This window comes from Cydia splendana, chromosome 24 (assembly GCF_910591565.1).
Source record: "Cydia splendana chromosome 24, ilCydSple1.2, whole genome shotgun sequence".
In the NCBI taxonomy this organism is placed as follows: Eukaryota; Metazoa; Arthropoda; class Insecta; order Lepidoptera; family Tortricidae; genus Cydia; species Cydia splendana.
Window position 1 is genome coordinate 5,489,958 of NC_085983.1, and position 26,322 is coordinate 5,516,279.

The 26,322-nt window shown below is 40.3% G+C and overlaps 1 protein-coding gene across 1 annotated transcript; it reads left to right on the forward strand.

The window, feature by feature from the left end:
* Window positions 1-1,148: 1,148 nt before the first annotated feature.
* On the forward strand, window positions 1,149-25,154 carry LOC134802498 (tubulin beta chain-like). Its single transcript, XM_063775177.1, has 12 exons — window positions 1,149-1,555; window positions 5,889-6,000; window positions 7,531-7,653; window positions 8,549-8,650; window positions 10,211-10,338; window positions 14,997-15,164; window positions 16,301-16,415; window positions 18,794-18,864; window positions 19,475-19,614; window positions 20,897-21,056; window positions 22,703-22,804; window positions 23,614-25,154. The coding sequence occupies exons 1-12, from the start codon at window positions 1,499-1,501 to the stop codon at window positions 23,716-23,718; spliced, it is 1,383 nt and encodes a 460-aa protein (XP_063631247.1). The 5' UTR covers window positions 1,149-1,498; the 3' UTR covers window positions 23,719-25,154.
* Window positions 25,155-26,322: the final 1,168 nt, after the last annotated feature.

Genomic DNA, 26,322 nt, shown 5'->3' on the forward strand with positions numbered 1-26,322 from the left:
CCTCCCCTCACCGATATGAGCGTCAGGAAAAATATTCGCAAATAAGGAATTTTGTCAGGAAATTCCAAATTTGGATCTGGTAACCCTAGCCGGGACGCGCCGCGGCGCCGTCCCGTCCCGCTTTCATCGCGCCAACCTACCGCCCCGATACCGCCGCGGCAGTGCGACGACTGCGACGGAGATTTCAAGGTCTACCTGAAAACTCGAAAAATTGAATCAATAAATTACGTCATTACGCAATAGGCCTGATGACAAATTTTGAAATCCCTTTTATTATTGTCGGTACACTTGTATTGGTTCCGAAAAACACAATATTTCAGCTATACTCATAAGATTTAACATAAATAATTGCATTTTATTATAGCTAGTTTAAAACTCGCGCGAAAACGCCTCGCACGACATTTGTGACGTCACCATTTGGTTGGTGGTAGGGTGGTAGACATTGTTTACATACTTACAGTTACGAATTTCCCTTGAATCCGAATGATATTGTTAATTCAGCACCATACATTACGATTAGGAATGATAAATACATTACAAAAATTTATCACAATAACTCATTTTAGACAAAATCTCTCACACGGTTGCAATTTAAGATGAATTGTTTAGATACAAGTAAATTTTGAGTGAAAATCACCGAGCGCCGGTTTTACTTTTTAATTTTTCATTTTTTCTAGTTTCGACAGCCAACATGGCAATGATAGTTCCATTCAGCCAAATAATTAAAAAAGTTTGTTGGTGAAATATCGTATTATTTAGCATTTTATTTAGATAATTACAAATAGATATCTCCTTTATATCGTGTAATAATATTTTTTGGACGTAATAAATGTTTAGTGGCGATATAACATTTTTTTTGCACCTTCGAACTCTTTGGTGAGAACGTATGGATTTCGGTCAATGAGGTTGTCTATGTTGCTCTAAGAAATATGTTATGGATTGATGACGTCACTGTTTGGAACGCTTCTGATTGGCGTTTCAGTAATAATGGCCGATTGGAGAATTTTGCAGTTTTATTTTATTGAATATATTAATAATCCTTCAGTTTATACTGAGATTGGGCCATTTTTTAGAATCATATTAACATATGTGTTTGTTTGAAACCATTATTTCCGTGATTCTTTGTTACTTGCAACAGGCCTATTGGATGCTGACGATTTAAGCCAAAGTATTTCCTTGGTCAGTTTTGACAAGACTTAAAACTAAATAAGTAGGTATAAGATAGTCTAGATTACAAAACTAGCATCGTCAGTCCAAATTTTACTCAATGTCAATGTCGCTTTAATTCCGTAAAGTGATATAAGTCTTACATCTAAGATTACTTATAGCCCTTTTATATTTGCAGCAAAGGGTTGCTTTTGATTAAATTACTACGGATCTCTAGAAACTTGATATCACGATAACTCCGAACTCCGATTATCCTCAGTATATGTCACACGGCACTGTGTTACAGTTTGAAGTGAGGTTATAAAAGTAAATTATATAATTTAGTGTGAAAATGCGTGAAATAGTGCATGTGCAGGCTGGGCAGTGTGGGAACCAGATAGGATCTAAGGTTAGTAATGTTTTCTACTTTTTTTAGCCTATTTTTAATGCTAATTGGGTCTTTCGTGACCCAACGGAAAAACGCCCTTGTACGATTAAAACGAGTAGAAAAAAAGAGTAGTTTTGGGCATAATTTTCACGGGCGAGTGTTTTCTTGTAACGCATTCACTGCTAAGCTACGTTTTGCACTACGCCGTGGTCTATGAGTAGTTTTGCCGGTATGTAGCGAAGCCGGCGATGAAACACGCTAATATGACAATAAAAACTGATTTATTCAAGCGATGGAGTTTTATACTAATTGACAATTAGAAAACAAAATAGTAAAATTGGTTATAGAACATTTTAAAAGTAAATAAGTAAAAGTCGGGTTACGATAATTGCCGGTTCGTCATTTTGTAACGCTAATTTAATTGCCTAAATAAAAAAGGGTGATAAGTGACGTCACTCACGTCACTTATCCAAATGTTTTTTTTCTTTATTACAATATAATATTTAAGTGTGCATTTTTAGCCCCTTATTCATAAAACTGCCTGATTTAGTTAAATTATGTTTTATCCCTTTCTTACGAACACATAAGTCAAAATGACAGATTCATAGCTAATAATAATTATTCATGCCAGTCGCGTTTATGAGTAACGCCATTAATCTTTTGGGGTCGTTTTTGGTTACCAATATACAATAATAATAATAGAAACATGAGATATTAAGGAAACAACGTTTCCAGACTTGTGACCTTGGGCACAGAATAAATAATAGTACTATCGTACAGGAAGGAAACTTCCTACAAAACCGAAGTTTGTCAGCGATTCAGGGTCGAATCATGATATCCCTTTCTAACTTATGGCACTATCCCTTTCGACTATTTAGGGTTGTCAGAATTCAAGTAATTATCTTATCTGTGGTCGTGCACGCAAAGGGACGTCAAATTGTGTCAACCCTAATAATTGCTCGGAGCAATGCTGAGCCGAACGGAGCCGAGTTTGCCCGAAACGAGGAGTCTCGCACCCCTGCCCGAAGTCAGGACCGTAGCCGCGAAAATCGAAGTTCGCAAATTGCGGGTATCTTTCTCTGTCACTTTGATTACGCCTTCATTGGAGTAAAAGAGAAAGATCTCCGCTATTTGCGAATTTCGGTTTTCGCGGTAGCCCCCCAGGAGTGTCTCCCCATGCCAATATACAATAATAATAATAATAGAAACGAGAGATTAAGAAAACGTTTCCATACTATTGACCTTGGGTGTAAATATCGGCAAGCTATGCCAGGGGTGCGAAGCTCCTCCCTTCGGGCAAACTCGGCTGCGTTCGGCTCAGCATTGCTCCGAGCAATTATTACGGTTAGGGGATAAGTAATGGCCTACTATGGGTATTTTGACAACCCTAAATAGCCGAAAGGGATAGTGCCATACATTAGAAAGGGACAGCATGATTCGTCCCTGAACCGCTGTCAAGCTTCGATTTTGTAGGAAGTTTCCTTTCTGTACGGTAGTACTATTATTTATTCTGTGGCTATGCAATCAATAACGAATGTAAAATGATTCTGGGGAGCAACCATGGTATTATAATATTAATAATATATTCCGCCTGGTACTCTCTTCCCGTCTTTTCGTGGTCACGTGACTGACACAAGCCTACGTCATCATGCGACAGCGCTATATGATAATATGCGATAGCGCTATATATAGCGGCCATGTTATTGTTACGTAGGCTTATGTCACTCTGGGAAGAGAAGACCATGTTTTATTAGACTATGGGAGCAACAAGAATTAATTAGGTATGTGTGCCATAATAGTACATTACGATACAAGTGCGAAAAGTAGGGAATCGCAACGAGTGGCGATAAATTAAAACACGACCGAAGGGAGTGTTTTAAATCGATACGAGTTGCGAATTACCTATTCGCACGTGTATCGTACAACGTTTTACAGTACATATGCCCCTTTAAACCTTTGAGATACGCACGGAAAGTGCACTTTTCCGCACTAGTGCGGGAAAGTAGAACCATATGAAAACGCTAATAACAACTTAACAACAGTGCATCGCAACAACACAATTGTAACTGAAACAGACGTAACTATTTATTAATTAACTAACAGACGATAATCCGTTATTAGTAGTGATCCAAAGGACTCAAGCCTTTTAGCTCTTTTTTTAGGGCTCGCCTCATTTCTTGACGCCTAAAAGGCTAAAAGCCTATTTAGCTCTTTAGCCCCCGAGCCTAGTTCTATTTAAGATCCTAGACTCTTGGGGCTAATAACCTTATTAAGGCTTGGGGCTAAAGAGCTAAATAGGCTTTTTTTAGGGGCTTAATAAGGTTATTAGCCCCAAGAGTCTAGGCTCTTAAATAGAACTAGGCTCGGGGGCTAAAGAGCTAAATAGGCTTTTAGCCTTTTAGGCGTCAAGAAATGAGGCGAGCCCTAAAAAATAGAGCTCCAAAGGCTCGAGTCTTTTGGATCACTAGTTATTAGTTATTACACAGACGACAGACGACCTTACCGGAGCGCGATCTTGAACTTCAGCATTATCTCTTTCTCGCTCTCACTTATAGTTACGTCCTTAACTGACGTCAGGGTTGCCAGGCGAACGATAATTATCGTACATATACAATAATTTGGACTCCGGTACGTTGCACGATCCAGTGACCATTAACGTATGCAAAAGTATGATCATTGCCCATGGAATGTAAGCAAGCCTTAGAGCATTTAATAACTGGAGTCGCCTTTAAGAGCTTACCCCTCTGCTGCTGTATGGACTGACATGGCTATTTGTACGTTACGTACGTTACGTACAAATCATGTAGAAATAGCAATACATTTGACGTCCCCTCCCCCGCAAAAATCGGCAGACTGTTTCGTAAAGAAAATTACAGCGAAGACATCTCCACTAATCTCCAGTTACTAAATGCTCTAAGAAGCAAGCCCATACATTCTACGACATTTCTCTTTTCTTTCCGAATTTCAGCGTTTTTGAAAATTCATCCTCTAAGGTCGTAAAAAAGGGGTTGAAAGTTTGTATTGGGCCCAAAAATATTTTTGAATGGGGGCTTGAAACTTTGTAATAAAGGCATACGGCATGTATTAGAATATAAGAAAAGTGATTTAAGCGTTTTTGAAAATTCATCCCCTAAGATGGTAAAAAAGGGTTGAAAGTGCAAAGTCAAACAAAACAACTGCAACTCTGTGCTATTTAATAACAATTCACATCATCATCATCTTCCTCGCGTTGTCCCGGCATTTTGGCGAGAATTGGCGTAGGTAGTAGTTTTTTCGATTGCCATCTGACCTTCCAACCCAGAGGGTAAACTAGGCCTTATTAAGGGTTAGTCCGGTTTCCTCACGATGTTTTCCTTCATCGAAAAGCGACTGGTAAATATCAAATGATATTTCGTACATAAGTTCCGAAAAACTCATTGGTACTAATGGTACTGGCGGCAAAGACATATGTAACTTCGTATAAGATGAATAAAGTCTAAGGAAAAAACGTGCCTCGGAAATCAAGCAAAAGTCATTCTGGGGTAGATGGCGCACACACCTTTGGCCTATGCTCGGCTAGATGGCGTGACGACACCGTTTCATATTTAACAATTTTAACACATAGATATCAGTGAATGAACATGGGTCAAAATGATATAAAAATAATAAAATCATTTATCCATTTTGTTGATAATTTTATACGTTTTTATTATATATATACATTTTGTTGATAATTTTATACGTTTTCATTTTGAGTTTTAGTCGTGTGTCGATAGATGGCAGTAAATTTACTGTGACTCTGATTACAAAATTTACTATGACAGGACCCCTCTATACTATCTATACTGGTATCAACTAGGCCTTATTGGGATTAGTCCGGTTTCCTCACGACGGTTAATGACGTCATTTGTACTATTTAGTATTAGGCCCGTGGGATGCTAGACTTGCTAGAGGTTAAACTGCCGTGAGACTCGTGAGTCATCCAATATTGAACTAATTTTATGGTTTACCTCACCCATTTTAGTCACCGCGCGAATTGTATTGCGTGGTTTGTTGTTTTTATATACCTATCTAATTAAAACCACAGAATAAATAATAGTACTACAGAAAGGAAACTTCCTACAATACCGAACTTTGACAGCGGTTCAGGGTCGAATCATGCTGTCCTTTTCTAATATAATATATTTAGGGTTGTCAAAATTCAAGCCATTATCTTATAATTATGTGGTCGTGCACGCAAAGGAACGTCAAGTTGTGTCAACCCTTAAAATTACAATACTGAGCCGAACGGAGCCGAGTTTGCCCGAAGGGAGGAGTTTCGCACCGGTTAAAATATTTTTTTAATTTTCATTAAACATGGCGTCATCCTTTCCAGTTCTGGGAGATAATCTCAGACGAGCACGGAGTGGGCCCCGACGGCGTCTATAATGGCGAGAATCCGATGCAGCTGGAGAGGATCGACGTGTACTACAACGAGGCTTCCGGCGGTAAGTAACAAGTTGTCAGCGTGTCAGAGACGTTCACAGTCTCTGAAGTTCGCAAATTACGATCTTTCTCTGTCACTCTAATTACGCCTCAATTGGAGTAAAGGCAGGGTTGGGCAAAATACTGGCTTCCACGTATTTCAAATACAAATTACAAAATACATTTTTAAAAGTATTTGAAATACCAAATACAAACTACTTTGGTGACTGGTATTTGAAATACAAAATACAAATTACAGTGTTTAAAATAATGTATTTCAAATACAAAATACAAAATACTTTTCTTTTTTTTGTTTAATCATTTAGTTTTTTTTAACGAATATCCTTTCCTAAAAACGTATAGGGTCATTGCGCTTGTTTTCGTCCTTCTCTAGTTTTCGTCCACTTGACGAAATTTGAATATAAACCTACATTGCTGCACAAATTTGGACTGATTTCAATCCTTAGCTAAACAGTATATCTGTCTACATATAAAAAATATATTTCGCAAATAGTAAATTAAAAATGAAATATATTATATGCTAATCTGTCAAGTGGTCGAAAACTAGAGCATGGACGGAAACTACTACAATGACTCTATCCCCTGGCTGTTGACGAAAAGTTCTGCGCAGAATAGCTCGCGCAATGTACCTATTTGCGCTCGTACATGTCGTACATTATATTTAAAAAAATGTTCCATTTTAGGATCATAGAATTTAATAAAATGTATTTTGTAGAAATGTATTTTGAACCTTGAAGTATTTGAAATACAAAATACTAAATACATGTGAGTGCAGTATTTGAAATACCAAATACAAAATACTTTTCCAGGTAGTATTTGAAATACAAATACAAAATACTAAAATGTATTTCAAATACGTATTTCAAATACATGTAATTGAAATACTGCCCAACCCTGAGTAAAGGATGCCCGCAATTTGCGAACTTAGGTGTTACGGCGTCTATCATGGCGAGAATCCGTTGCAGCTGGAGAGGATCGACGTGTACTACAACGAGGCTTCCGGCGGTAAGTAACAAGTTGTCTTGTTGGGCCTACCGCGAACACCGAAGTTCGCAAATTACGATCTATCTCTGTCACTCTAATTACGCCTCAATTGGAGTAAAGGATGCCCGCAATTTGCGAACTTAGGTGTTACGGCGTCTATCATGGCGAGAATCCGATGCAGCTGGAGAGGATCGACGTGTACTACAACGAGGCCTCAGGCGGTAAGTAACAAGTTGTCTTGTTGGGCCTACCGCGAACACCGTAGTTCGCAAATTACGATCTTTCTCTGTCACTCTAATTACGCCTCAATTGGAGTAAAGGATGGCCGCAATTATCGAACTTCGGTGTTCGCGGTAAGCCCTCTGTTCTGGGAGATGACTATGGCACTATGGAGATGAAAGTGGGTTCACTTTGTCAGTTGGAAAAGGTGCGAAATTCAGATTTTCTATGGGAGGTCAACCCTTTTCGCCTACATTATTTAAATTTGCCGTTTTTTTCTACTGACGGAAATGGCTTGCGAAACTATAATATCTATTTTAATATCCTAGGTAAATACGTGCCGCGAGCCGTCTTGGTCGATCTCGAACCTGGGACCATGGACTCCGTGAGGGCCGGGCCCTACGGACAGCTCTTCAGGCCGGACAACTTCGTGTTCGGACAGAGCGGGGCTGGTGAGTACGGCATACCCACACTATTCGTTTGGTCATCATCTTCCTCGCGTTGTCCCGACATTTTGCCACGGCTCATGGGAGCCTGGGGTCCGCTTGGCAACTAATCCCAGAAATTGGCGTGGGCACTAGTTTTTTTACGAAAGCGACTGCCATCTGGCCTTCCAACCCAGAGGGTAAACTAGGCTTTGGGATAAGTCCGGTTTCCTCGCGATGTTTTCCTTCACCGAAAAGCGACTGGTAAATATCAAATGATGTGTCGTACATAAGTTCCGAAAAACTCATTGGTACGAGCCGGGCTTTAAACCCGCGACTTCCGGATTGTTACTATCCGGATTATTCTCTTATGGATGTTATAGATAATTTTGGCACGTAGTCTGATACGCTACTTTTGATTTGATGCCGACTACAATATCCGAAAAAATAAAAAAATAATATTAATATCCTCATGTATGTACAAACAGCAACGCTCCTAACTGTACATCGGTGGACTTTATTACAAAAGGCATACGGTCTACCGATGTACAGTTAACAGTGTATGCGATGGTACACTATGTACTATTTTTTTTTTTTTTTTTTTATATTATATGTATTTTGTGCCTTAGACATTTTTTAGTTTAATCTTAAGGTTAATTGAACTGTACTATATGTATTTTAGGAATAAGGACATTGTATACCGTAAACCGGTTGATTGTGACACTCTCTTATCAAATAATATTGTAACATCTGTATACTGACATTGCACAATCTGACAATAAATGATTACTTACTTACTTACTTAGTTTTTGACGATTGTGATGTAAATTCTTATAATTTTGGCTCAGGCAAACTTGTATTGTAGTTTTATTTATTTCATGAAATAAATAATCTAATCTAATCTAATGTATTATTTTCCCAGGCAACAACTGGGCTAAGGGCCACTACACAGAGGGCGCTGAGCTCGTCGACGCCGTCATGGACGTCGTCCGTAAGGAGTCAGAGAACTGCGACTGCCTTCAAGGTACGATTTACATACAAATGTTCCTTCACCACGATATAGCCTTCAAGGTACGATTTACATACAAATGTTCCTTCACCACGATATAGCCTTCAAGGTACGATTTCATTACAAATGTTCCTTCACCACAATATAGCCTTCAAGGTACGATTTCATTACAAATGTTCCTTCACCACAATATAGCCTTCAAGGTACGATTTCAATACAAATGTTCCTTCACCACGATATAGCTTTCAAGGTACGATTTCAATACAAATGTTCCTTCACCACGATATAGCCTTCAAGGTACGATTTACATACAAATGATCCTTCACCACGAAATAGTATTTTATACAATAGTGATCATTATAATAGAGAGCTTTTCAGTCGAGTGTACCTGCCGTATTTAGGCCACTCTTAAATAATTAAACAGATAAAAGATACCTAATCTTACTAGATAAAAATATAGTACAAAGTGGCCGAGGGGCTTAGGCACCTGCCGCGATAGCAGAGGACGCTGGTTCGATTCCAGCCCTAGAGGACTTGGCCACGTTTTGTTTATTGTTTAATTATTAAAGTACACCCACATCATACATATTATAACTTCCATCCATCAAGTCGTTTGGGGAAAACCGGCTCGCGACACTAGACGTAAAACGCCAATTACGCAAGGAAAGACCTAAGCCCTCCTACGTGTATACGTACAACACAGCCGGTCAACTCTACTGCCGTGAATGTGACAGAGTTTTTAAGAACAAGTTTGGCCTGGCCAGCCACATAGGAGCTCATAAGAGGAAAAACCCTTGATTGCTGAGGTCGCCGTCATCGGAATCGATGTGGAGGACTATATAAGGTGCTAACAAATTGGTCACGGATATTTTAAGAGATAATACATTACATTAAAACAATTAACTTTGAACTGTAATTAAGGAACCTTTGTATATATTTTTTTGTTTTCATTTACCGAACAAAAAAAAATATAATAATTATTTTTTAAAATAATCACCCCTATTATGTACTTGTCAAGATGTTTAACACTGTCTGTCATGACATGTCACGTCACGTCAAGTTTAATAAGGTTCTAGAATGTCTAAAGAGGTCTCATTTAATTATCTTATTAACAGGGTGTTTTAAAGTAGCAAATTTGTTTCCTAGTTTTCTCCAAAAAAACATAACAAAACCAATGATGTTTCATACTGTAATAAATACTGATACATATGACAATTATGGAGTAGGTACATAACATTGGTAAAGCATTGCAGTGAGATAAAACTTAACCTAAAACTATACAATTAAATCTAAAAATTATACTAATTACCTAATAATAACTATAAAACTACAAACTACACGGATATGTTTTTATTTAAATTTATAATGAGCAACAAAAGATAATATAATTTAATTAATGAGACGTGATAAAATATAAAATTATTTACTTATTTTTATTTTCATTATTTCTTGCCCATTATTTTGTTTTTGAACGCAGGTAAACGCTCAGGAAAAATGTCGATGTCATCCCTTTCCTTTATAAAGGAATTTTTCTCTCCGTATATGAATTTAGAATTTACCTCAAGTTTATTTCAGGTTTCCAGCTGACCCACTCTCTGGGCGGCGGCACTGGGTCCGGCATGGGCACGTTGCTGCTGAGCAAAATCCGCGAGGAGTACCCAGACAGAATCATGAGCACGTTCAGCGTCGTGCCTTCGCCTAAAGTAAGCACCATTAGCAACATTAAAACGTCTGCAAACGATGCTAATAAGCTTAAAACCAGCTATACCTATACAAATAGATACAGATGTAGTGCATAATTGTTTTCCATCGTATTTTCTCGGAAACGTTCGTATTTGTCATGCTACTTCAGCCAACCTCAGTACTTTTTGTACCGAGACTGACTGAAATAGCAAGACACGTTCGAACGTTACCGTGAAAATACGATGGAAAATAATGATGCACTACATCTGTATATAGATGCAATTTAGCTTAATACATCAGTTTTTAGTAGTAGCTGGTAGTAGTTACCACAACGCGAGTTATTTTCGTAGTCACGTCAAGTAGCGAATTTATCAGTTCTGCTAGTTGACGATAGATGTCGCGAAGAAAAAGTCTAATGCTCAACTATTTCAGCTAATATTATAACCGGATAAACGGAACTCTATTTTCAACTCCTTCTGTTTGTAATATTAGTTGTGAATTGTTTTAGAAATACATTTTTAGTCAATCGCGACGGTCGTAACATCGTGTCAAGTAGCGGTACTGATAAATCCACTACTTGAGGCTATACTCTGTATCTTTAGGTACTTAAATAAAAGTAAACAAATAGCTTGTACATTTTCGGGTAGTTATAACATTGATTAAGAGCGCTCTTACAAGAAAAGTCGAAATAATGCAAAATTGATGATACTAGTCGACGAAATTCAGGACTTTGCGCTCATTATTAGAAACAATGAGTACTTGTTCCAGTAAAAGCGTCTTCTTATCTTTATAAATATCGTTGTAAATATTAGAAAAAGGACTTATTAAATTAGTAATGATTTTTTTTCTGATGGTCGTTTCCGAAAAACCCCGTGAAGCACTGAATGGCGAGCTCTTATTTGGAAATGTTGAGAATTTTACTCTGCTAAACCTGGCTATTTTGTATTACTAATACCCTGTACTTTAGGCATATCAAACTATATTTTTCCTACATACCTTTGAGAAAGAGAAAATCAAAGTAAAACGAACTCGATTTTCTCTCCGAAACAAGTGTCAATTCCTACGAAAATCTACTTAATATCGAAGTCATTTTCATACTCAAGCAATCTGCAACGTTTGCTTATACTGTTGGTATACATTAGTGTTTATGAAATTCTACTATAATTTTTTGGCAATTTTTTGAAAACTACTCTATATTACCGATGACGCGCGATGCGCCAGCTCAGTGCCGCGGCAGAGCTTGTAGAGGCAGGACGTGTGTCGGTCGGCTCCGCACATTTTCAACGGCGACGACGAGGTTTTTTATCATTGTGTGCGGCGGGCGCCGTGTAAAACGCTATACTGTGTGCGTGTAAACCGCAACGAGAGACTTTGATCCTAGCACTGTTTTTATAGTATTATAATTTATAATGGTACAGTTTAATAAACTACCGGACAGGATTAAAAATATTTGAAACGACCTGACATTCTATATGTATTTATTTGACTCAAGATAGTACTCAGGGTCTGATGATGGAGCCGGAAGGTGGTCACCGGTACCAATCAACCATGCAACTAAACCACTTCGTGTTTAGGCTCGTTTTATTCATCTCAACAAGATCTTTGACACAAGATAGTACTCAGGGTCTGATGATGGAGCCGGAAGGTGGTCACCGGTACCAATCAACCATGCAACTAAACCACTTCGTGTTTGGGCTCGTTTGATTCGGCTCAACAAGATCTTTGACTTAAGATAGTACTCAGGGTCTGATGATGGAGCCGGAAGGTGGTCACCAGTACCAATCAACAATGCAACTAAACCACTTCGTGTTTAGGCTCGTTTTATTCGTCTCAACAAGATCTTTGACTTAAGATAGTACTCAGGGTCTGATGATGGAGCCGGAAGGTGGTCACCGGTACCAATCAACCATGCAACTAAACCACTTCGTGTTTGGGCTCGTTTGATTCGTCTCAACAAGATCTTTGGCACAAGATAATACTCAGGGTCTGATGATGGAGCCGGAAGGTGGTCACCGGTACCAATCAACCATGCAACTAAACCACTTCGTGTTTAGGCTCGTTTGATTCGGCTCAACAAGATCTTTGACTTAAGATAGTACTCAGGGTCTGATGATGGAGCCGGCAGGTGGTCACCGGTACCAATCAACCATGCCACTAAACCACTTCGTGTTTAGGCTCGTTTTATTCGTTTCTATAAGATCTTTGACTTAAGATAGTACTCAGGGTCTGATGATGGAGCCGGAAGGTGGTCACCGGTACCAATCAACCATGCAACTAAACCACTTCGTGTTTGGGCTCGTTTGATTCGTCTCAACAAGATCTTTGGCACAAGATAATACTCAGGGTCTGATGATGGAGCCGGAAGGTGGTCACCGGTACCAATCAACCATGCAACTAAACCACTTCGTGTTTAGGCTCGTTTGATTCGTCTCAACAAGATCTTTGACACAAGATAGTACTCAGGGTCTGATGATGGAGCCGGCAGGTGGTCACCGGTACCAATCAACCATGCCACTAAACCACTTCGTGTTTAGGCTCGTTTTATTCGTTTCTATAAGATCTTTGACACAAGATAGTACTCAGGGTCTGATGTTGGAGCCGGAAGGTGGTCACCGGTACCAATCAACCATGCAACTAAACCACTTCGTGTTTAGGCTCGTTTGATTCGTCTCAACAAGACCTTAGATACAAGATAGTACTCAGGATCTGATGATGGAGCTGGAAGGTGGCCACGGGTACCAGTCTACCATGTAACTGAACCACTTCGTGTTTGGGCTCGTTTGATTTGTCGCAACAAGATCTTTGACGCAAGGTAGTACTGATGGTCTGATGATGGATCCGGAAGGTGGTGACCGGTACCAATCAACCATGCAACTAAACCACTTCGTGTTTGGCTTCGTTCGATTCGTCGCAACAAAATCTTTGACACAAGTTAGTACTCAGGGTCTGATGATGGAGCTGGACTGTGGCCACGGGTACCAGTCTACCATGTAACTGAACCACTTCGTGTTTGGGCTCGTTTGATTTGTCGCAACAAGATCTTTGACACAAGGTAGTACTGAGGGTCTGATGATGGATCCGGAAGGTGGTCACCGGTACCAATCAACCATGCAACTAAACCACTTCGTGTTTGGCTTCGTTCGATTCGTCGCAACAAGATCTTTGACACAAGTTAGTACTCAGGGTCTGATGATGGAGCTGGACTGTGGCCACGGGTACCAGTCTACCATGTAACTGAACCACTTCGTGTTTGGGCTCGTTTGATTCCTCGCAATAAGATGTTTGAGACAAGATACTACTCAGGGTCTGATGATGGAGCTGATGATGATTGACAGGTACCCGTCGCCACCTTCGCGCTCCATCATCAGACCCTGAGTACTACCTTGTGTCAAAGATCTTGTTGAGATGAATAAAACGTGCCTAAACACGAAGTGGTTTAGTTGCATGGTTGATTGGTACCGGTGACCACCTTCCAGCTCCATCATCAGACTCTGAGTATCACCTAGTGTCAAAGATCTTGTTGAGACGAATCAAACGATCCTAAACACGATGTGGTTTAGTTGCATGGTTGATTGGTAATGGTACCTTCCAGCTCCATCATCAGACCCTGAGTACTGTCTTGTCTCAAAGATCTTGTTGAGACGAATCAAACGAGCCCAAACACGAAGTTGTTTAGTTACATGATAGACTGGTACCCGTGGCCACCTTCCAGCTCCATCATCAGACCCTGTGTATCTTCAGTGTCAAAGATCTTGTTGAGACGAATCAAACGAGCCTAATCATGTTACTACATGGTTGATTGGTATCCGTGACCACCTTAATCATCATCAGATCCTCAGTACCAGTTCGTTTTTAAACCCTCGTTGATACAAACTTTACAACCTATAGGTACCAAATGCAATGACGAAACATGTAAATAAGCGAGTAGGTACCTATAATTTCTTTCGAGTAATATACCTTCATAAGTACGAGTATGGGGCTATTCATAAATTACGTCGTTTCAAATGGGAGGAGTGGGGGGGGGGTCTGGACATCGGATGATGGTAACATGACGTAGGAGGAAACAGATTCATCCGAAGCTTGATTTTTGGATGATTTGAGGGGTGGGGGGGGGGGGGTCAAAAATCGTCAAAAATAGATGACGTAATTTATGAACAGCCCCTATGTACATTTGCACTGCATTTAGTATTTTCGTACTTACCAAATAACAGTTTTAGAACTTTAAAAGTTAAGTACAGTTAGTGTTGTTATGGTTGATTTCAATATGCTTCGCGAAGGATCAAGAATGTTTAATCCATCATTGTAGTGCGAGTGTGGTAGAAGGGATCGGCGTACTGAGCTCGCACGGCCTGCCGCAGCGCGTAAAATACCTAAACTCGCTCAACGCCGAAATGTAATAGCGCTCTTAACCAACCAAATACAAAACCACCTGGATCTGTCACTGAACGACCTGACTTTAACCTGCATTATTTGATCATGTAATGTTTTCATAGATTTTGTTTACTCTTTTTTAAATACCTAAAAATACAGACATGTCGTCTACGAAATAACTCGCGTTTTGGTAAGAAAACTTCTGTATGGGGTTACCACTCTTTCCTTATATTTCTCTATGGTTTGGAACTAGCTTGATCTGTGTAAAATTGTCCCCAAAATATATATTTATTGTTTATGTTCTCAGGTGAGCGAAGTGGTGCTAGAACCATACAACGCAACACTCTCTGTGCACCAACTGGTCGAGAACACAGACATGACCTTCTGCATCGACAACGAGGCTCTCTACAACATCTGCTTCAGAACACTCCGGCTCACCAGCCCCAGCTACGGCGACCTCAACCATCTCATCTCCGTAAGTGTACTATACTAGTGGCTCCGTGAGCTGGTCGAGAACACAGACACGACCTTCTGTATCGACAACGAGGCTCTCTACAACATCTGCTTCAGAACACTCCGACTCACCAGCCCCAGCTACGGCGACCTCAACCATCTCATCTCCGTAAGTGTACTATACTAGTGGCTCCGTGAGCTGGTCGAGAACACAGACACGACCTTCTGTATCGACAACGAGGCTCTCTACAACATCTGCTTCAGAACACTCCGGCTCACCAGCCCCAGCTACGGCGACCTCAACCATCTCATCTCGGTAAGTGTACTATACTAGTGGCTCCGTGAGCTGGTCGAGAACACAGACACGACCTTCTGTATCGACAACGAGGCTCTCTACAACATCTGCTTCAGAACACTCCGGCTCACCAGCCCCAGCTACGGCGACCTCAACCATCTCATCTCGGTAAGTGTACTATACTAGTGGCTCCGTGAGCTGGTCGAGAACACAGACACGACCTTCTGTATCGACAACGAGGCTCTCTACATCTGCTTCAGAACACTCCGGCTCACCAGCCCCAGCTACGGCGACCTCAACCATCTCATCTCGGTAAGTGTGCTATACTGGTGGCTCCATGAGCTGGTTGAGAACACAGACATGACCTTCTGTATCGACAACGAGGCTCTCTACAACATCTGCTTCAGAACACTCCGGCTCACCAGCCCCAGCTACGGCGACCTCAACCATCTCATCTCGGTAAGTGTAGTCGAAGAAATATTAGTTGCACCGATGAATGTTATTTATTTATTTAACCTTTAATATCTGGGAGACGTCTTGATAATGGACGCTTTGTTCAGATATTTGTGAACACCTTAACTGCTCCAATGTAACTGATAGCGATCTGTAATATAGTCAATCACCATAAACAAAGTCCCCCGCCCGTCTCTCTGTTTTTTGTGTATGTATGTTCGCGATAAACTTGAAAACTACAGAACGGATTTTCATGCGATTTCCCATATCAATAGAGTGATTCTTGAGGAAGGTATAAGTGTATATTTTGTTAAGGTTTTTCGTAACCCGTGCGCAGCCGGAGCGGGTCGCTAGTAACTATATAATAGCCCCGTTCTTTGTCAATGATTTCAAGAATATATTTGTTCCAGTTAACAATGTCCGGGATAACGACGTGCCTCCGTTTCCCGGGACAATTGAACGCGGACCTGCGCAAGCTGGCAGTCAATATGGTGCCGTTCCCCAGGCTGCACTTCTTCATGCCCGGTCAGTATCTAAAACTAAAACTAACTAACTAATATGGCTCATCGACCCAAAGAGGGTCTTGGCCTCCGAAACGAGAGCAGCCACTTTTCCCGATCCCGCGCCATTTCCTGCCAATTACCGGCTAGAGGCTGGCGCAGATCCGCTTCCACAGTGTCTCCCCAGCGGTATCTGGCCCGACCTACCGGGCGGCCACCAGTCCGTCCTCCCAGGTACGCCATATCTACAAAAAAGAAACGCAATATCTACAAAAAAAGAATAAAATCTCGGCAAGTCTTGACTTATTATGGTTCTTTCAAATAAACATGTGACGTTCCACGGGAAAAGGTACCTTATGAGGGTTTCTAGTTTCGGAGATATTAAATGTTTTGTAAAGAGGTGAAAAAATCCTCAATTTTTTTTATTGTGTGATCTGAAACCTTAATGCGTAACGTTTGTTTACCTGTTTTTATTTTTGTTATAAGTTAGTTATAAGCCTAGTAATGTCGTCTCAGAGTTTAGTAGAAAAGGTACCTTATGGAAAAAAGATTGAAAATTCCCAAAAAAACTAGTCAATACGGGAAAAGAAGTTTGGTAGAGAACTGTATTAGCATTCTGCAAAACTAATTTGATAATTTCAGTTCTGGTTGGGGCGCCTCGCAAATATTATAACCGTACATATACCGACATCACAAATCCAAGTAGACTGCTATTATACCAAAGTTACTCTCGTCAAGTCTTTCTTAACTAGAATAATCTTCATTTGGTTTGGTCGCATGCAGTAAATCAGCCATTGGTTTGCTGAAAAATGCCAATACCCGACGCATTACCTTATGGAATATCTGAGGTCATTGAACCTCAATGCCGCTTATCTTCAATAGCAACCGAAATATATTATTGATAAGAAATAGACGATTTATACCATCTTAACCCCAAAATATTATTAGTTTATCCTAACTGTTCCATCATCATCATGCCTCATCATGTAACTTGACCACAAGGTACCTTTTCATTACATACAAATTATTGGTCTTTTTTAAGATTATTATGACGAAGAACTAATTAAATTGGGGGCAGTTTAATGTAAATTAATATTTTCTATTCATAAAAGATAAACTATAATATGATTGATATTTTGTAGTGATGTATTATTAGATTTATTTCCATAAGGTACCTTTTCGTAAATGTATGGAGCAAATACTGTTATTGTTATGTAAGTTTAAAGTGGCATAAGGGGTTAAATATAGTATTTAGTTGGGGTTTTAGGATTTATTTCATTTGAATGACAGAATTTCTTTCATATGTGCTCAGAAAAATTGATTGTGTGTCACATTAAAAGTAAAAATATTCAATTTTGTGATTTTATATGAAAAAGTCAGAAAATACATTTTCACCTCTAAATCGGTATTGTTTTTTGCTTAAACTGTCTGTCAGTGTCGTTTTCTAATAGATAAAATTTAAATCTTGAGAGCTCATTGCAATCAATCGTGAAAATGAAATAAAACTTTATTTTCAAGACATTGGTTAGTATACACATAAATCAGTCGATATCAAAAGTTTCTATTTGCATTACAGAACAAGTCGCAATATTTTTTTAATCTCAGATATATAAGGCATTATTATTTGTATTCAACTATGTAACTTACTTCAGGAACATAGTTTTTTAGGCGGCTAAACTTAAAACTTCTCTATCGTAAAGTTGCTCATTTCACAACATTATTTTCAAAAAATCATATCTCTGTAACTACGCAACCTAGAAGGTTGATCTTTTGTGTTATCGATAGCTTATTTATTGTAGATTACTGGGGTATGCATAACTCCATACCCGCCATAAGGTACCTTTGACCGTGGGACGTCACACATTATTGTATTATTATATTCTATTAATGATTATAACAGTACCCGTAACCATGGCAACATAGAAATTAAATAAGGTTGTTGTTTGCTGAAATTCACAAGCAATAGGGAATATTACGCGAAACTCTGCGTAGGGGGCGCCACTACCACAATCCATCACAATCTGGGGTCTACTGCGAAACAAGAAAATCGAAATTTCGTTATCTAACCTCTCTATCACTCTTGCATATTCGAGCGATAAAGAGGCAGTTAACTAAATTTCGATTTTCGCGTTTCCCGGTAGGCCCTTGGTAACAAATCGCCTTGATGCATCAATGTCATATTTTATTGTCTGTGAAAATTTGTCAAAAAACACTTTAAGGCACAGTATGTATAACTTACTTTATCTCTCCGCCGATCTCAGTCAGATCATGAAATGGCGGCGTTTCATGATATGCCTAGGAATATCTCGATATTCCCGATTTTACGATCTGCCGCCGACATATATAAAAATTAAATAATTTTAGGCATTTAACAATAAAACTAACACAAAATCATTGTTTCAGGTTTCGCCCCGCTCACAGCCAAGAATTCCTTTGACTACCGCGCTCAAAATGTAGCTGAACTCATGACCCAAGTAATTTATTTTGCTGTGTTGTCGATTATTTTAGCCATAAGATAGCTACATCACATCTGTTACATTCCCTTTGGAGTGAAAGGCCATATCATATTTAATAATAATATCTGGCTGACGTAACTGGTGACCGAAGAGCTGGTGGCTACCTCGCACAACGTATCAGCATTGCGATACAGCGAGGAAATGCCGCCAGCATCCTTGGTACAATGCCTCAAGGGCCTATTTTAGATTTAAGCTAGTTATTAATTTCTTTTAGTAATACCACTGTATATATATCTTGTTTGTAAATAAATGAGTTTTCAATCATAATATTAAAAAATATATATTTAATAACCGGTCGGATCTTGATAGCATACGCAGTGCAAGTGTTATTCATACGTCATAATTTCATAGAAGTTTGACGTTTAAATAACACTTGCACTGCGTGTGCTATCAAAATCGTTGCAGACTTGTCTTAGTCTATATCTAGAGATATACATATAAGTATAGTCATGTATAGTTGCAACGAACTTAGTCTAACCAAGTCTTAACTCTAGAGATATAAGTATAGTTGCAACGAAGTTCCGCTGCTCTCCGCCAGATGGCGCTTTAGCAAACGTTTCCATTGCAGATGTTCAACCCGGGCAACATGATGACGGCGTGCGACCCCCGGCACGGGCGGTACCTCACCGTCGCCACCATGTTCCGGGGCCGGATGAGCATGAGGGAGGTGGACAATCAGGTGGTGGCGATACAGAATAAGAACTCCAGGTAAGAACGTTAAGAGTACTTACTTACTCCGTTAGCTCAGCGACCCAAAATGAGACTTGGCCTCCGACACAAGACAGCGCCACTTTTCTCGGTCCTGTGCGACCTCTCGCCAATTGCTGACTCGAAGTTCGCGCAGATCCGCCTCCACCATGCCGCACCAGCGATACCTGGGGCGTCCGACAGGAGGTCTTCATGCTGGACGGCCCAGGTATGCTCTTTTCACGTTCCGATCTTCATCCATTCTCTCAAGGTGGCCCAACCAACGGAGTCTGTGAGCTTTAGGGTCGGTTGCACCAAACTGTTCGTATCGTTAAAGAGTTCGCTAAATTTTTATGTATGGAAAGTTTCATAGTAAAGTGCCGGGGCGCGCCGGCTGACGTTGATCAGTCTGTCAAATGTGGTTGGTGCAATGATGATAGGTTCAGCCACTAGGTCTTCGATCTCACGGTTCCTAAGGACTGACCAGCTTCCGTACAGTCAGCTGCAGAGATAGATGACTCCCCTGCAAGGGGGATCAGTTATGTGTGCAGCTGACTGTACGTGTAAGTTCGCCTTTGTACTTCTTACTAATTGTATGTTATTTTTGATATGTCTTTTTCTACAATAAAGAGTTTACTACTACTACTACTACTATAACTTTCAATAAAGTCAACTTTTTCATCATCATCATTCATCATCTTCCTAGCGTTTGTCCCGGCTTTTTGGCACGGTTCATGGGGGCCTGGGGTCCGCTTTAGCAACTAATATCAAGAATTACCATCTGACCTTCCAACCCAGAGGAGAAACTAGGCCTTATTGGGATTAGTCCGGTTTCCTCTCAATGTTCTCCTTCACCGAAAAGCGACTGAAACCGAAAATCGAATTATGTATCAAATGATGTACATATGTAAGTTTCGAAGAACTCATTGGCCAGATAAACAAATATCTCTAGGATTGTATATGTATATGCAGCTATTGTATGGACGTAGACTATTTTAAAATAAAACCGGACAAGTGCAAGTCGGACTCGCCCACCGAGGGTTCCGTACTTTGTAGTATGTGTTGTTATAGCGGCAACAGAAATACATCATCTGTGAAAATTTCAACTGCCTAGCTATCACGGTTCTTGAGATAGAGCATGGTGACAGACAGACGGACAGTGAAATCTTAGTAATAGGGTCCCGTTTTTACCCATTGGGTAAAGAAATCAACACTACAGTATTATTTCGTTTTCAAAAGGATTTTGACCTGGACGTGCAAAATTTTACCCTCAAAGAATGACCCATAAATTGAATCTTTCCAGCTACTTCGTGGAATGGATCCCTAACAACCTGAAGGTGTCAGTCTGCGACGTGCCACCCCGAGGCCTCAAGATGTCCGCCACCTTCGTGGGCAACTCCACCGCTATCCAGGAGATATTCAAACGCATATCGGAGCAGTTCACCGCCATGTTTAGACGCAAGGTAAGACCAACAGACAAACAGACCAACAACCTGAAGGTGTCGGTGTGCGACGTGCCACCGCGAGGCCTGAAGATGTCCGCCACCTTCGTGGGTAACTCCACCGCCATACAGGAGATATTCAAATGCATATCGGAGCAGTTCACCGCCATGTTGAGACGCAAGGTGAGACCAATAACCTGAAGGTGTCAGTCTACGACGTGCCACCGCGAGGCCTCAAGATGTCCGCCACCTTCGTGGGTAACTCCACCGCCATACAGGAGATATTCAAACGCATATCGGAGCAGTTCACCGCCATGTTTAGACGCAAGGTGAGACCAATAACCTGAAGGTGTCAGTCTGCGACGTGCCATCCCGAGGCCTCAAGATGTCGGCCACCTTCGTGGGTAACTCCACCGCCATACAGGAGATATTCAAACGCATATCGGAGCAGTTCACCGCCATGTTTAGACGCAAGGTGAGACCAACAACCTGAAGGTGTCAGTCTGCGACGTGCCATCCCGAGGCCTCAAGATGTCGGCCACCTTCGTGGGTAACTCCACCGCCATACAGGAGATATTCAAACGCATATCGGAGCAGTTCACCGCCATGTTTAGACGCAAGGTGAGACCAATAACCTGAAGGTGTCAGTCTGCGACGTGCCATCCCGAGGCCTCAAGATGTCGGCCACCTTCGTGGGTAACTCCACCGCCATACAGGAGATATTCAAACGCATATCGGAGCAGTTCACCGCCATGTTTAGACGCAAGGTGAGACATACAAATAGACGAATATATGGGGCGTTCATTAATTGCGTGAGGCGTTTTTGAAGATAATTTGACCCCCATCCCCCACCCCCTCTGGTGAGATTCGACCCCAAATTTCACGTAAAATATTTCTTAATTTGTATCTTGCGTATAAACGTGCGTACATGAATTTTGCAGAGTCCTCCCCTACGTGATATTAGGTGATATTCGGCTTGACCCCCCTAAATACCTAGGATAACTTTGTGTCGTGGGCCTAAATAGGTTTTTAATATACATACCTTCAATGACGATGCTTGCCCATTTGACAGACACAAAGCAAACAATCGGACACCTAATTAAGAACTGTCCAAGATACGCATATGCAAGATGTGTCCACGAGACTATCTGTGGGAAATATCAGGATATCGACCCGTACAATAAAAAACATGTCACAGGAAAAGAAGAAACACTGGACTCATTTATAACATACACGAAATACGAGTACATAGTAGATACTCTCAAGAATTTCAACAAAATATAATATAATAACCCTTACCTGGTTTGCAGCAGTTCTGCTGCCCTTCATGGCGAATACGTACCTACCTAAAACTTGGGGCAGGTTCGCCCGTACCATTGTGGGAACCTGCCCAAAACCACTAAACAGACACCGCAATCCACTACCAATACAGCTCTTACTGAAACAAAGAGCAACCGGCCGCCCGATAAATCTCTAGCGAGGACCGATTGACTCAGATCGATTACTCAAATATACAAAAAATTCCATCGTATTTTCTCGGAAACGTTCGTATTTGTCATGCTACTTCAGTCGACCTCAGTACTTTTTGTACCGAGATTGACTGAAATGGCAAGACACGCTCATACGTTTCCGTTCTTACTTTAATTTTCTTACGTTTTATTTCGCAGGCTTTCCTCCACTGGTACACGGGCGAGGGCATGGACGAGATGGAGTTCACAGAGGCCGAGAGTAACATGAACGATCTCATCTCCGAATACCAGCAGTACCAGGTACCAATATTATTATAATTTTCCAGTACATATGCTGCTACTTTACCGCCCTAGTGCGGTAATTGGCACAATACGTGCATATGTCGAAAATTTTAAGGACCATAGGTATGTATTGTAAAACGTTGTGCGTTCTACGAGGCCGTGCCGTACAGCTGCGATCGTGGCCCACCAAAATGGACTCGCCGGAAGACCAGCGCCGACTCTCGGGTCAGTATTATGCTGAGGCGAGCCCATTTCGTGGTAAACAATTTGTAATTATGTATTAAGCATTTCATGTAACTTCTGTATGTACACTAAGTTTATCACGAAAAATAAATGATTTATGATTTGTACAATACACGTGCGAAAATGTAATTCACAACGAATTTTTTACTTTTCGCACTTGTATCATAATGTACTAATTTTTTACTTGTCGACTTTGATGGTTGAATCATTAAGACTTCGTATACCAAAATATAATCGCATACTTTTCACTATGGGCAGCTATGGGCTTTCGACTGAACTATAATGACTTCATTACGAAATGCTTTAGTGAACTATAATGAATTTGACCAATCTCGTGTAAAAAAGGACAAAACCAAAGTAGAACAAAAAACAACAACGGGCTTCTTTTTACTGAAAAAGAACTTATAGTCTTGTTATAGTCCGACAAGAAATTGTAGAAAATAAATGAGGGCGCCGCTTCCTGTAACTGTCACATTTTTGACGCGAAATGCTTAAACAACAATTTAGTATGGAATTTTTTAGTCCCATTCTAAATTCTTTATACCTACTCGTTTTATTAAATTATATTTTTCTTTGTTTTCCAGGAGGCTCCCGTGGACGACGAGGACGCCGAATTTGATGAAGAAGACGAGTTAGAGCAGGAATACCCTGAGGAAAGAGAGAGAGAGGCTGTCCATGTCGGCCTCTAAGCTTTTTAATCGCAGATACTAAAAAGACATTTTGCTTGCCCAATCTAGCTTCTTTAGGTATTTAAAGAAAAGTAAACAAATAATTTGTACGTTTTCGGGTTTATAACATTTATTGGTTAACCAACCAAATACAAAACCGCCTGGATCAGTCCCTGAACGACCTGACTTTAACCTACATTATTTGATCATGTAACGTTTTCATCTACCCTCAACTGGCTTAAGAAGCCATTTGAGGGTAGATTTTGTTTATATTTATTTAAATACCTAAAGATACAGACCATAGACTAGGAATCCTCTAGACCGAGTTTAGAGCAATTATTTCATGCAACCGATGATGCCAAAAATGCGGGGGTGCGCGGGACGAGGTGAGCGAAGTCCCGTGCCGTGATTGGTCCGTTCAAACGACGAACGAGTTCACGGACGTCACACAAAGACAATTTCGACTCGAACATGGAGTAAAATTACCGTATGCTTCGCAGAGGGGGTAGCGCGACTATGCTAAGGGTCGGTTGCACCAAACTGTTCGTATCGTTAAAGAGTTCTCTAAATTTTTATGTATGGAAAGTTTCATAGTAAAGCGCCGGGGCGCGCCGGCTGACGTTGATCAGTCTGTCAAATGTGGTTGGTGCAACTGGCCCTAAGTCTAGAGGATTTTTGTCTGTGATACAGACTATAAAGGACACTGAGCACGAACAGTTAAGTACAGATGTAGTGCATAATTATTTACCATCGTATTTTCACGGAAACGTACGAACGTGTCTTGCTGTTTCAGTCAGTCACGGTACAAAAAGTACTGACGTTGACTGAAGTAGCATGACAAATACGAACGTTTCCGAGAAAATACGAAGGAAAACAATTATGCACTACATATGTACTTTGTCCCGCCTGTTCATATCTCTATCGCACGCGCATTATTTTGCCGTCTCGCTCGCACAGTGCCATTTTTTTTAATAGATATTCTCTTATCCCCTTATTTATAAACGCGCTACAAACCTCAGTTAGCTAATAATCGTTTGTCCTTATCTGTCATTTTGACTTACGTATTTGTAAGAAAGGGATAAAACATAATTTAACTAATTCAGGCCCGTAAAGTTTTATAAATAAGGGGGTTAGTCATTATGCTACTAAAATGACAGATGGACAGTCAAATTGTCATTTTAGTATCTATTAGATATATAAGTTTAAGAACAAAGTATAATTTTTGTAACAAACTTTTTTATACCGTAAAGCTGGGCTACTTTGACCCAATAGAGGGTATCTTTGGCCCGCGGGTTGAAATATACAGGGTGGCTAAAAAATAACTGTCGCGATAAAAATGTACCCTCCCATAGAAAATGGACCAGCCAAAATGTATGAAACAGCCAATTTTTTTTTTCGCGATTTCGGGGTTTGGTCACAGTAAAAGTCGCTCAGTATAATCCCAAAACCTCCCTGGCAATGGGGCTGTCCATAAATTACGTCATCGATTTTGACGATTTTAGAGCCCCCCCCCCCCTAAAATCATCCCAAAATCATGCTTCGAATGACCCCGTTTCCTCCTACGTCATGCTACAATCATCCGATGTCCAGACCCCCCCTCCCCCCCTAATTTGAAATGACGTAATTTATGAATAGCCCCCAACGGGAATGCGGTTATTTTTTAGCCACCGTGTGTTAACACTGACGGATAGCTAAAACCAACTACAGATGTATAGTTCGTTTTTTTTAGCATTAGAAAGAAGGTAAACAATCTTGATGTGTCTTTTAATTGAAAAACACGTTTTAAAAATAAGTTCCGGCAAATATGTAACAATTATGAATCAAATACGATCATTTATATTCTTCTGCTTTCATAAGTAATAGTAACTGATTTTTAAAAAGCGTTTTTCAATTAAAAGACAAGATTGCTTACCTTCTTTTTAATGCTAAAAAAAACGAACTATAGTGCATAATTCTTTTCCATCGTATTTTCACGGAAACGTACGAACGTGTCTTGCTATTTCAGTCAGTCTCGGTACAAGAAGTACTGAAGGCTGAAGTAGCATGACAAATACGAACGTTTCCGAGAAAATACGATGGAAACTATTATGCACTACATCTGCAGGTACATGAGATGTTAACTTCAAACTCGGTTAATCCATCTGTCAGAAATACGATTTTGATATTAAGAAAAGGTAATAGGGTAGATACTTCCTAAGAGGGTCGAATGGATTTACCAGAGTTTAAAGTTAAGCGACACAAATGATGTGGATGACAATATGCCATAATTTCAGTGCCATAACTGCAACCAATGAATCCCATTGGCCAAAGATAGGGGCAGGGCCAATGTAACCCAACTTTAAGGTAGGGTGATTCGCTAGTAACTGGCCACCGGCCAATAACTGGCCACCCTAAACTAAAATTGTATTCTATTTACCTATAAACAGAATTCATTTTAGTATAAGGTTTCAATAACTGGCCGGCCTTCAATAACTAGCCACCTTAGAATTAATTTTTAGTTTAGGGCGGCCAGCTACTGGAGTATTTACCCTATGTCATACTGTTGTATTATGTGATATGTGGGACATATTTCTTGTTACATACCAATATCGCTTTAAGTAACAACTTGTATTTTGTTGACCTGGT